The following is a 13,343-nucleotide window of genomic DNA, read 5'->3' as shown; positions in this document are numbered from 1 at the left end:
AGTGTCTCAGAATATTTCAGAGGGCTTATTGGAATATTCATCTCAGTGTAACTCTAAGGAGAGCCTGTCTCTGCATTTCTAACTAACTCCAAGTGATGCTGAAATGTCTGCCCTGTGGCTGTTCTTTGAGAGCTCTTGCTCAGAGAGAAGCAAAACTGGAGGCTGAGGGACCACACAGAGATAACCTGATTAGCTTAAATGAGCAGCCTGACCATGGCCTTGAAGAGATGGGGAGAAATACATTGATCCTAAAAGCTGTATGGGGGCTGGACAAGTCAGGCCTGGTAACAAAAGGATCATGGAGGCAAGGAGTAGAAAGGAGTCAAAGGGACACCATAAAATTCATAATCATATAGTTTCTACTTAGACCTAGATACCCTCCTCACCTGCTTCCTATTACACTTCCCTCAGTCACTCCAAAGCTAACCTTATCTAAGTAAGGGCTACAAAATCTGAATAAGGGCAAAAGACACTGGCATACTTTAATGATGACTCTTTAGTCACTACCAGGCCACCCCATCATCTGGGGCTCTAGTCAGGGAGTCCTGGGATTCCCAAACATGATGGACCAAGACCTCGAATAGATCCCTCTTTCCATTGTCATTGCTCATCTCTATCAGGAGCAACACAATAGACTCCTTTGTGGGTCCCCATAGGACCTTGCCCTCAATGTGGATCAACAATGGCAGAGAATGTTCCATCCCCTGAAGGGAGGAGGCTGGACAACATACTCTATCTTCCACCTGAGGAAGATGGGTCCTGAAATTGGGGCAGCTTGGAATGTTCTTACTCATGACTACAGAATGTGAGCTCAGACCTACAGGGATATAGAGCTTACATATGCTCCTAAGCTGAATATGGGCTCCAGATCAGATTAAATTGATGCCAAATTTCCAGCATAGGTGCTGGGTGAATGGACCTACTGTGACAACATGAATTGTATCCTTTATGATTACCAAGAGGAGAGCTTCAATTAAGACAAAAGGTACTGAATTCAGTTTGGGGAAAATTAGATGTTTTTTCAGAAAAAAAAACTCTGAACTTAGACTGATAGTGTATTTTCACTAACCTTGCAATTTTTCTCCTAGAGAACCCCAGACCAGTTTCTTCATTGCCCCATAGTCTAGCTTCCTCATTTAGCTGTGATAAAAATAGTCCCTAACTCAGAGGATTGTGGTGAGGACTATATGACACATTTAAGAAAATGCGAATAATGGTATCTGGAATGTCATTCAGTTTTAGCAATTATGAGTAATCTCTGTCATGTGTACCAACTTTTTCCAAATTAATATTGCTTCCTTGGAAGTTATGCATTCCCATACTTCTCTATCTCTATTTTTGCTCTCTAAGAATTTCTTGCTCTCATTTCTGCATTCTTAAGTGAAACCTTCTCTAAGTATCCACAACAAATGCTATTTCTTCCATAAAAACTTCCACCTTGTCCTCTGGTTTAGTGAGTTTCTTTTTTTTTTTTTTTAATTAGTACAGTTAATATATAGTCCTATTTTAGATTATTCATTTCCAGCCTGGTGTTCTAATTTATTTTATATGTATCTTGTTGGGAAATTGTGAGGATGTGGTATAGCCTGGCAAGGCTTGACCTGAGGAGTGTGTCTATCCTGTCAGTCTCTCCCTCTACCGAGAGGTTGAGCAAGAAGGGACAGGAATAACCCCAAAGCTTTGCCCCATCTTATCAGACTCCCTGTCTTACAAAGTACCCAGCATTCCTGATACTATGGACATTAGATTAAAAAAATAAAGGGGCAGATGTCAGGAAATTGTGAGGATGTGGTTGAGCTTGGCAGGGATTGACTTGAGGGGACATCCATCCTCTCGTCTTATCAGATTCCCTGCTTCACAAAGCACCCTGCATTCCTGATAGTAAGGCCTATCTACATAATCATTGTTTTGCCTGAAAGATGCCCACCCATTTCATTCCTTTGATCTATCATCTTTCTACCCTCAAGACCCTCTCTGCCTACAGGGTAATATTAATCCTACCAGTTAAAAGCCTCAACAACAGTTGCTAAGGAAGTTCCTACCTTTCCAGCCTTTTGTCTTTCTCTGTCCTTTTCCATTTCCAACTTGCCACTTCCAGGTCTTCCCTTTAAAAGCCTGGGCTCTCTGTTCAATAAAGAATTGTATTGTCTAGTCGCCACATGTTTGGTTCCTGAGTCATCTCCCTCAAGTTGCTGAGTGAGTAGCAGCCCAGGATGGCTCCAGTCGAGTTCTCTTCAACCAAGAGAGTATGTGACTGGGAAGAGGCACCCCCACGCTAGCCCAGCAGTATCTCATCCTGGTAGCAATGGATCCTGTTAATATTGTGATTTTCACCCATACACATGTCAACTTTGTGGAAGAATTCTAAAGTTAGTGTGTAAATATATTAAATAGGGAGCCAGGTGGTGGCACATCAGGTATATTGCACATGTTATAATGTGCAAGGACCCGGGTGCAAACCCCAGGTCCTCACCTGCAGCAGGAAAGCTTCATGAGTGGTGAAGCAGGGCTGCAGGTGCCTCTCTGTCTCTCTCCCTCTCTATCAACCCCTTCCCTCTCCATTTCTGGCAGTCTCCATCAAATAAATAAAGATAATTTAAAATTTATAAATAAGGAAATGAATGAATATCCTAAGTAGTTGCTGTTCTTAATTTTCACAAGCATTTGGAGTTGGAGAGACTGTAATGATTTCTGTTTTTCTGAGTTTTGTAAATCACACATGCCTCCATAGAGATATGGGTTTACTTGTAGATTATTGATTCAGTAGTAATTCACCATGTCAACAAATCCTCTATTGTGTTGTTTTCTTATCCTTGGGAGAAATTAATAGCAAAAGAAGATCCTTGAAGTCAATATTACTTTACAGTTCTAAAAGACTAAAAATGAATAAGAACATCTTATTTTTCCCTATATACACAGATATAGAGTAGTTTTTCTCAGTCAGTCTCAATACATAGTGCAGATTTGAATTTTTTCTGCTTTAGTAGCATTCCAACTCTTTTATATGAGAAAAAGTCTCTTATCAAATCATCTAGTTTCTATCATCTATGCTTGGATTCTACCAACCAATTAATTCTAGTGTTTATCAGTAACTAGCCTTTGAATATCTTTTTCACTAAGGAGGGTATAATTTGAGGACTTCACTAAAAATAGGAAGTACTTTAGAAATTATTGAAAATAAGTTTGGGAGGATCAAGTCACAAATAGTACTTCAAAATGTATTTATCTATTTTTTTAGTAGAAGGAGGGAGGGAGAGATAGAGTGGCTGCAGTGCTCCACTATTTGTGAGGTCTCCCTCCTGCAAGTCAGGGACAGGGACTTGGATTCAGGGGAACACCGATCATGACAGCACAGTGGCCAGATTCTTCCTGACCCCTCATCTTCAAAGGAGCTGTACTGAGAGCCTTCCCCTTCTAACATAGCAGGAGCCTCATCCCCCCACATGACTTCCTTCTTGGTCAATTTCTTCTGGCTGCTGCTGGCTGTGTCAGACGTGGCTAAGGAGGTGAAACATATTTTCACTTTTCTTTCCTTTTCCCTTCTCTTCTCTTCTTTTCTTTTTTTTCCTCTTCTTTCCTCCTCCCCTTACTCCTCATCTTCTTCTTCCTCATCTTCCTCCTCCTCTTCTTCTTCTTGCTTGGCTTTCACAGCTCCAGATTTCCTCCCCCACCTCAGGTAGAAAGAGAAAGACACCACAACACCAAATCTTCCTCAAATGTGGTAGGGACCAAACAAGAGGGTTTTTTGTTGTTGCTGCTGTTGTTATTTCTCTTCCTATTTTTTCCACTATGGGATCTCTGTGACTCTAATCTGTTACTAATTTTCAGAGAAGGCTACACATAGTATTGGTTTCTTTCTCTCTTTCTTTTTTCACCTGGGACATAGGACATTCTAGGACTTTGTATAATTAATGTCTTTATCTTACACTTAAATTTGATCTGTGTATACCCATTTTTGTAGCAATTCATTTTTTTCTTAGACTAATGTCTACATCTTAAAAATTTCAAAACAATTATCTTTATTTGTTCATTGGATTGAGCCAGCCAGAAATCAAGAGAGAAGGGTGAGACAGAGAGGGAGTGAGGCAGAGAGACACCTGCAACACTGCTTCACCACTTGCAAAGCTTTCCCCCTGAAGGTTGGGACTGTGGGCTCAAACCTGGATCCTTGAGCATTGTAATATGTGTGCCAACCAGGTATACCATCACCAGGTCCCCACAGCACATTTTGTAAAACCTGGAAGCAACTTAGGTGTTCAACAACAGATGAGTGGCTAAGAAAGTTGTGGTATGTATACACAATGGAATACTACTCAGATATCAAGAATGATGAATTCACCTTCTTCACCTCATCTGGGCTGGAAATTGAAGAAATCACATTATGTGAGATAAGCCACAAAGAGAAGGGTGAATATGGGATGATCTCGCTCATGGACAGAGGCTGAAAAAATAAGAACAAAAAGAAGAAACAGAAAGTAGAACTTGGACTCAGTATAGTGTTTTGTACCAAAGTAAAGGACTTGGTGGTGGTGGTGGGGAGGGAAGTAAGGCTTTCAGTTCCTGGTGCATGATGGTGGAGGAAGACATAGGAGGGGGTGAGAATGTTTTGCAGAAAACTGATAAATTTTGCACACGTACTAACTATAAACCACTAATCCCCTGTCCCCACCCCTGAATAGTTTGTCTGGTGACAACTTTCCTTTTTCACTTACTAAACTCTCCCACACATTGTTCCATTCAGTTTGGAGAGGTTTGTCATGAATAGTACTCAGATGAACCTGAAAAGACTGAATAGATCATCCTGCTTCACCCCATTATAACACTTTTGGAATATCTTGCTTTTGTTTTCTTAATACAAAATAGGGAGACATAAAATCAGCACATCTCTCTGCTATCTGGGAAGCCAGAAATAGAGCTTGGGACCTCAGGCTTTCAAGTCTGCTTTACTTAGTGTACCATCTCTGAGGTTCGAAAAAAAAAAAATCCTGCTTTAAAAAAATATTTAGTTACTTATTTATCTATTTATTTATTGGACATAGAGAGAAATCAGGAGGGAAGGAGGTTTCTATTCTCTATAGGAATAGGGAAAATCAGAAGCCTCTGCAAATAGGTAGAAATCAGAATGGACATGATCACCTCTTTTTTTTTTTTTTTTTGCTTTATGTTTCTTTTATTTCCACTTCTATATTTCCATACCACACCCACTATCAAAGTCATGGGCTCCCACCTTCCTAAAGCTAACCATTATAGTAGGAATATAGCATAAGAGAATATTGAAAATGTGAACTAGGGAGGTAGTAGGTTCAGGGGGACTGGCAAATACTGGGTAGAACTGTTTTTCCCTTGAACATTTCAATATACTGTGATGTTTGGGTGCATGGTGGCATCCTAGGATGGCTCTGTGTACATCTTGGGAGTCGTGTATATTTAAAATTAAATTAGCAAAATATTTGATTTTATGAATTTTAAAAAGGATTTTGCTTTTGCTGGTATTATCTCACTGTTCATACTACTTTGCCATGCACTTTAAAGGTATGATTCTATGCTTACTGTACATACTTTCATTTACTTATAATATCCATTCACATATGCATGTTCCCGGGAGGGAAACTTTTTACTGCTAAGTGATCAAAAAGCTCTGCTGATCATTTATTCAGACAACTGTGAAGCAGCTATTTTTCTTGGCAAGTCCTACTATGAAGAGTCAGACATTGGGTTTTGCTGTTGATTGCTTTTTTCTTTTTATTGTGAGAAACTATGACTATTTTTAGTTTTACTTGAGACCATCTACAGAGAGTGAGGTTAAGCAAAGAAGGGAGTGTTCCAATGTGTGTATATAACACAGATTTCTTTTTCAAAAAGATCTTATTTTAATGAGAATAAATAAATTAATAAATTAATAATAAATAAATACATTAATTAATAAAGGGAGAGAGAGTGAGAGAGAGAGAGAGAGAAACCACTTAGGTCTGGCTTATGGTGGTGCTAGGGATTGAATTTAGGACTTTTGCATCTCCATTATGCTATTTCCCCAGTCACATACTACAGCTTTCTTAACCACTTATTTGGCATTGGGATTTTGGGCTGTTTCCAAGTTTGGGCTGTTTCCAAGTTTGGGCTACCATTCAATTGTAAGAAATTTTTGATTATGGAACAAGTAGTAGTAGTTTTTTTTCCCTTTTAAACATATTTAATTTATTTTATTTTAATGAGAGAGATAAAGAAGGAGAGATAGATACGCCGAGAGAGAGATCAGAGCACTGCTCAACTCTGGCTTCTGGTGGTGCTGGGGATTGAATCTGGGACCTCAGAACCTCAGACGTGAAAACCTTTTGCATAACCATCACGCTGTCTTCTCAAGCTGACCCCTGTAGTCTTAAAATATTGTAGAACAACATCAAATCACCAATAAAGAAAATTAAAATAAATAAATGATGAAATCTCGTTTTCTTCATTCGGAATGAATCTTTTTTTTTTTAAATAGTTTTTTAAAAAATTTTTTTATATTTATTTTATTTATTTATTCCCTTTTGTTGCCCTTGTTGTTTTATTGTTGTAGTTATTATTGTTGTTGTTGTTGGATAGGACAGAGAGAAATGGAGAGAGGAGGGGAAGACAGAGAGGAGGAGAGAAAGATAGACATCTGCAGACCTGCTTCACTGCCTGTGAAGCGACTCCCCTGCAGGTGGGGAGCCGGGGTTCGAACCGGGATCCTTATGCCAGTCCTTGTGCTTTGCGCCACCTGCGCTTAACCCACTGCGCTACAGCCCGACTCCCTGGGAATGAATCTTGAGGTTATCATGAAAAGTGAGATAAGCTGAAGGAAGCACAAATACGGAATGATGTCATTCAAAGGTGGGACTTAAGAGTCAAAGAACGGTAAATCACAGGTGGAAATTAAGGCAAGCTTTGATCTATTGCTGCAAAGTCAAGAACTCTAAAGTGGGGAGATGTTCCGGAGAGGTTCGCAAAGGTGGTGGAAGACTTCGGCTGGTGGTGGGTCATGAGAAATAGTGTGCGTGACAACTGTTTACAAAACATTATTACCCCTCAGTAAAATTATTTGAATATTAAAAAAGGAAAAATAGTGAATATTCAATAGTATTACTAATGTAATTGAAAACACAAATACACACACACACACACACACACACACACACTGTCCCTTTAATCCTCTCTCTTTGCTGCCAGCCTCTGTAGTGCTGGAGGCCCTTCTCCATATGGGGTAGAATATCAACACTATAGAGATGTTGAAACATGAGTCGTCACTACAGAAAAGACAAGGGTGTACCTTTTCTCCCTTGCTACCCATAGAATCCATGCACACTTACTCCCTGTAAGTCTGCAGAAGTTCCCTTGAATATCTGATTTGGCAAAACACCTGGTGTGTAGGCATAATTCTGAGCATGTGCTCATATATTTTATGGCAGTAACTTCTTTTCTTTTTTAAATTGAATTAACAATGTAATCATGGTTTATAAGTTTAAAAGTTAGCAAAGGTATTAATCTACACCACATACATTAGCAAAATTCTGTGTCCCTGTGCTCTCAAGAATAAACACTATAGTTCTCCCCAAGGTCTTAGAGACAGGCTAGCTACTTTTATCAAGTTCATATGTTTCTTTCTCTTTACAAAACTATCAAACACACACACACACACAGAATCTGGGACCTCAGAGCCTTAGGCATGAAAGACTTTTCAGGACAGTTATGTTATCTTCTCAGTCCAAGCTCATATGTTTCATTCAGTTTTCTATATTCCACATGAATGAAACCAGCCAAGAGTTATATTTCACATTAACTTATCTTTTTTAAAAAAAATTTATTTATATAAAGGAAACACTGACAAAAAACATAGGATATGAGGGGTACAACTCCACACAATTCCTACCCCCAGAACGCCATATCCCATCCCCTCTCCTGATAGCTTTCCTGTTCTTTAACCCTCTGGGAGTATGGACCCAGGGTCATTGTGGGGTGCAGAAGGTGGAAGGTCTGGTTTCTGTATTTGCTTCCCCACTGAACATGGGCATTGGCAGGTTGATCCATACTCCCAGCCTGTCTCTCTCTTTCCATAGTGGGGCGGGTTGTGGGGAAGCAGGGCTCCAGGACATATTGGTGGGGTCATATATCCAGGGAAGTCCTGTTGGCATCACGGTAACATCTGGAGCCTGGTGGCTGAGCAGAGAGTTAACATCTAAAACCTAAAAGCTGGAATAGTTCAGATGAAGAGTTGAGGGATCTCTGTTTTTTAGATAGTTAGTAATCCTATTTTTGTTACATTCCAACGAGCTCATGACTATACTAGTTTTTTCCCCCCTGAGCCTGACATCTGATATGCAGGTGGATCCAAGTTATTGTCTGGAGAGATGATGTTATGGCTATAAAAAGGACCAGCAAGCTGGATCAAGGAAGAGAGTAGCTCCCAAGTATGGGAAAGGTATACAAATATTGTTGACTATAAATCCCATTGATCTGATCTGATCTGGGGCCCATTTTCAGCTTAGGAGCCTATGTAAGCTTTGCATCCCTGTAGGTCTGAGCTCACATTCTATGGTCATGAGTAGGAACGTTCCAAGCTGCCCCAGTTTCAGGACCCATCTTCCTCATGTGGAAGACAGAGTATGTTGTCCAGCCTCCCTTCTGAGGATGGAGGATGGAACAGTCTCTACCTATCTATCATTGTTGATCCAAATTGTGGGCAAGGTCTTATGGGGATCCACAAAGGGGTCTATTTTATTGTTCCTGATAGAGATGATCAGTGACAATGGAGAGAGGGATCTATTTGAGGTCTAGGTCCATCGTGTTTGTTTGGGAATCTCAGGACTCCCTGACTAGGGCCCCAGATAGTGGGGTGGCCTGATAGTGACCAGAGAGTCATCACACTTTAACTTATCTTTTAATTTCCTTACTTCACTAAGCTTAATCACCTGCACTTCAACCCATTTTGTCCCAAAGGACAGAGTATCATATTTTTGTTGGAGAGCAATATTCCACTGAGTATATGTCCTACAACTTCTTTATGCAGTCATCTGTCAATGTGTAATTATGTTGTTTGCCCCTATATTCTGGCAATTGTAAGTAATGCAGCTGTGAAGATAGGGATTTATATCCCTTCAAATTACTGTCTTTATGTCTTTTGGATAAATGCCCAAGGGAGGGTGGTATTCCTGGATCATGAGATATTTATATTTTTATTTAAGAATTTCCCATACTGTCTTTCAGTATGACTGTACCAGTTGGCGTTCGTAGCGGCAATCTAACAGAGTTACTTTCTCTACATCCTCACCAACATTTACCACTGCCTGTTTTGTTGAAGTAGTCTGGCAGTAATTCCTTAATCTTCATCAGATAATTCACAAAAGTCCTGTGGAGAATAAGCATTTCTTCCTTTACTTGCTTTTATGAATATCTGCTGTCTTTGGTATATGTATAGCTACTAGTAGAATTTAATGAGGGAAATATAATTTTCAAGTTAAAATTAATGTAGTTCATCTATTTATGTTCATAATTGGCAGATGATAGCACATTACTTCAAGATCCTACACTATCTTAGATCATGTTACTGTCTGAGGCTAATTATTTATTACTTAATTTTATTTTTTATTTTAATTTATTTATAAGAGGGAAACATTGACAAAACCATAGGATAAGAGGGGTACAACTCCACACCATTCCCACCACCAGAACTCCGTATCCCATCCCATCCCTTGATAGCTTTCTTATTCTTTATCCCTCTGGGAGTATGGACCCAATGTCGTTGTGCAATACAGAAGGTGGGAGGTCTGGCTTCTGTAATTGCTTCCCCACTGAACATGGGCGTTGACAGGCTGATCCACACTCACAGGCTCTGAGGCTAATTATTAAAGGTAAGACAAAAATATGGAAACTTATAGTTTTATTAAAATTAACTTTATTTCCTAGGTAGACAGCCAGAAGTTGAGAGGAAGAGGGAGACAAAAAGGTAGTTAGATAAACAATTGCAACACTGCTTCACTACTTGAAAAGCTTGACCCCTGCAGTTGGGGGCTGGGGGTTTGAACCTGGGTCCTTGCACATTGTAACATGTGGGCTCAACCAGGGGTGCCACCAACTGGCCCTAGCTTATAGTGTTTTTTTAAAATTCATTAAGAATATATGTTGTAGGGAGTTGGGCAGTGGCGCAGTGGGTTAAACGCACGTGGCGCAAAGCGCAGGGACCGGCGTAAGGATCCCGGTTCGAGCCCCCGGCTCCCCACCTACAGGGGAGTCGCTTCACGGGCGGTGAAGCAGATCTGCAGGTGTCTATCTTTCTCTCCCCTCTCTCTCTCTCTTCCCCTCCTCTCTCCATTTCTCTCTGTCCTATCCAACAACAAAACAACGTCAACAATGGCAATAATAACCCCAACGAGGCTGCAACAACTAGGGTAACAAAAAGGCGGAAAAATGGCCTCCAGGAGCGGTGGATTCATGGTGCAGGCACCGAGCCCAGCAATAACCCTGGAGGAAAAAAAAAAGAATATATGTTGTTTAGAATATAATTTCTCAAGAGTTTTCTGTGGTATGCAGTGTTATTTGTCACAATGAATTCTAAGATTAAATATAGCCAGGTTAAACACGACAGTTCAGCAAGTTTCTCTCCTATAGAAAATCTTAGGACCTTAGATAAGCTCATACGTATGACTTTGTCTTGTAAGAAAACCAGTATTTAATACTTCCTAAGTTTTATTTTATTTTATTATATATAGTATATTTATTTATTTTCCCTTTTGTTGCCCTTGTTTTTTATTGTTGTAGTTATTAATGTCTTCGTTGTTGGATAGGACAGAGAGAAATGGAGAGACGAGGGGAAGACAGAGAGGGGAAGAGAAAGATAGACACCTGTAGACCTGCTTCACTGCCAGTGAAGCGATTCCCCTACAGGTGGGGAGCCGGGGGCTCCAACCGGGATCCTTAAGCCAGTCCTTGTGTTTTGTGCCACGTGCGTGTAACCTGCTGTGCTACCGCTTGACTCCCTATTTCATATTTTTATTAGTGATTTAGTATTGACTTACAGAGTTATAAAATAACAGGGTATAATCCCATGCAGTTCCCACCACCAGAGTTTTAGGTCCCCATCCCCTCCATTGGAAAATGTAGTAGTTCTTCCAAGGTCATCAATATGGGCTGATTCTGTAACTATCTATATCTATGTACATGTACCTCCCCCCAGCCCCTGCCATCTTTTCAATGGTCCTACCTTCACTTCTTTCTCATTCACCCTTATAGTTATTACTACTTCCAAGTGGCTTTTCTTTTTTCCTTCTTCTTTCTCAATTAAGTGAAACCACGATTGGTTTCCTTTGGTGTTTTCCAGATTTAATTTCCTTTCATTGATGGTATAAAAACAAAATTCCTGATGACAAACACTCCAGGTCCTGGTGGAGTTGGGGTACAGAGTCCTCTGGCTTACTTCCTTCATCACTTACCCCTCTCGGAATATGGACCAAAAATTCTTTTTGGGATACAGAAGGTGTGAGTTCTCACTTTAATGATAGGTTCTTTGCTGGACATGAGCATTGACAGGTTGATCCATATCTCCCAGCCTGTTTCTATTTCCCAAGCTCAATTTACTCCAGAAATGTTGACTTGCAAAACAAACCTGGTGGATGTTTGCAGAATTTATATTAGAAGAAATATTTCCTTGAAGTCAAGATCTTAGGCACCAGAAGTTTGGATTTCATCTGCTTCCCCTAGACTGTATGATTTCCTTGAAGAAATGGGGATAATTAAGCTCTCTGTGAAATAATTGGCCTATTTGGACAAATGAATTTACATGAGACAAAATAAACAAATAAACAAAATAAACAAAACAGTTAACATTGTTTTTCCTGTTTTAAATATTACACAGTCAAATTTTATCTGTCCTTTGCAAGAAGTGTGAGTATATATATACATTCACTTCCTGTTGAAAGGTCAAGTTTTCTTTTCTAAAAAAGTTGGAATTATTTCTTTTTGTGAGAGAGATATGGATACACACAGAAAGGGAGAGAGACCAGAACACTGCTCATCTCTGGCTAGTAGTAGTGCTAAGGATTGAACCTGGTTTCTCCGGGACTTCAGGCATGAAATTCTGGACCAGAGACTCTGAAATAGCTTCCTGCCCAAGATGGAGTTTCCAAGAAGAAACTTCTTCTTTACATTCAGGAGGAAGCATAGTAGCAAATATCACCTGTTCAATCTGTTAGATTAGCAGTTCCCTCTCAAAGTCAGTTCAGAAGGATTGCTTAATTTAAGAAAAAGACTTAAAAATGATTTCCAGATACATAGTCCTTCATGATCTTTAAAAAAAGTTACCTGTAACCAGATATCAAAAAATCCATGATAATTTGTGGTGCCTCATCAGAAAATGATTTAGGCATTTAATGACTCATTGGAAAATAACTGGGGCATTACTACAGATCAAACTTGAAGCATTCCCACATCAAAGTCCTGAAGTTGAAAATGGTCCATATTACAATGGAAAACACCACTGCTAGGCTGTGGAGTGAATTTTGCTTAGGTAGGGAGAAAATGTTCACTAGAATTTGAAAATTTCTAGTTGTGTAAGAAAAATTATCTAAAAACATACTAAAATTGTTAAAAATGGACTGAGAAAAGATACAAATTAAACAAATACTTCTGTTTAGCTTTTAAAATAGTGATGATATGCAAATACCATAAACTTGCCATTTTAATGATTTAAAAATGTAAAATTCAGTGGTGACACTGAGGAATTATTCTGATGCAGTCTCCACCCCCAGGTTTTACCATGCCCCACGAAATCCTAGCAGTGCCCCCTTCAACCAATCCTGGCCCCACAAGTCACCCCTGGTTGTTGCCCAATAAAAGCCCCCTCACCTCCCCTTGCTCTCTCTGGGCTCTCGGCTCCCCCCCTCTCTCGGCTCCTTCGGCTCTCTCTCTGATCTCTGTCCCTTCTCTTGCCCCATGGTCAGGTAGTGGGGACGGGCATTGTCGGCTGACTCCACGTGGCCTGAGCCACCCCACCATCCTATAATAAAGATTTGTGTACCCCACTTGCTCTGGACTTCCTCTCTCTTCTCTGCAGTGCAGCCCGACAACTGACCACAACAACAACATCTGGTGCCCATCGTGTTCCGCACCCACGCCCCGCTGGGTGGCCCGGCCTGAGGTCCCTGAAAGCTGCCCAGACACAGGTAAGTGGCATCCCCCCACCTCTGTGGCCCCGCATTTCCCTCCACCATGGGAAATTTTTCGTTTTATGAGGAGGTGTCCCAGTCATTATCTCCTTCTCTCCTGGGACAGATTCGCTCTCTCAGAGACGGTTTAATTTTTGCTACACTGTGGGTTCTCATACCTATAAT

General features: G+C 40.3%; 1 protein-coding gene across 1 annotated transcript in view; it reads right to left on the bottom strand.

The window, feature by feature from the left end:
• Positions 1–12,380, bottom strand: part of ASPH (aspartate beta-hydroxylase) — a 103,842-nt gene extending 91,462 nt beyond the window's left edge. Inside the window, exons 1-2 of the mRNA XM_060202355.1 lie at positions 12,316–12,380; positions 9,237–9,342 (exon numbers count right to left, since the gene is read on the bottom strand). Of these exons, the coding sequence (XP_060058338.1) occupies positions 9,237–9,342; positions 12,316–12,380 (171 nt within the window). The remainder of the gene's footprint in view (positions 1–9,236; positions 9,343–12,315) is intronic.
• Positions 12,381–13,343: the final 963 nt, after the last annotated feature.

The sequence above is a fragment of the Erinaceus europaeus genome, chromosome 1 (genome assembly GCF_950295315.1).
Source record: "Erinaceus europaeus chromosome 1, mEriEur2.1, whole genome shotgun sequence".
NCBI lineage: Eukaryota > Metazoa > Chordata > Mammalia > Eulipotyphla > Erinaceidae > Erinaceus > Erinaceus europaeus.
The sequence above is the reverse complement of the archived record's forward strand: the minus strand, read 5'-3'. Positions and strand labels throughout refer to the sequence as shown.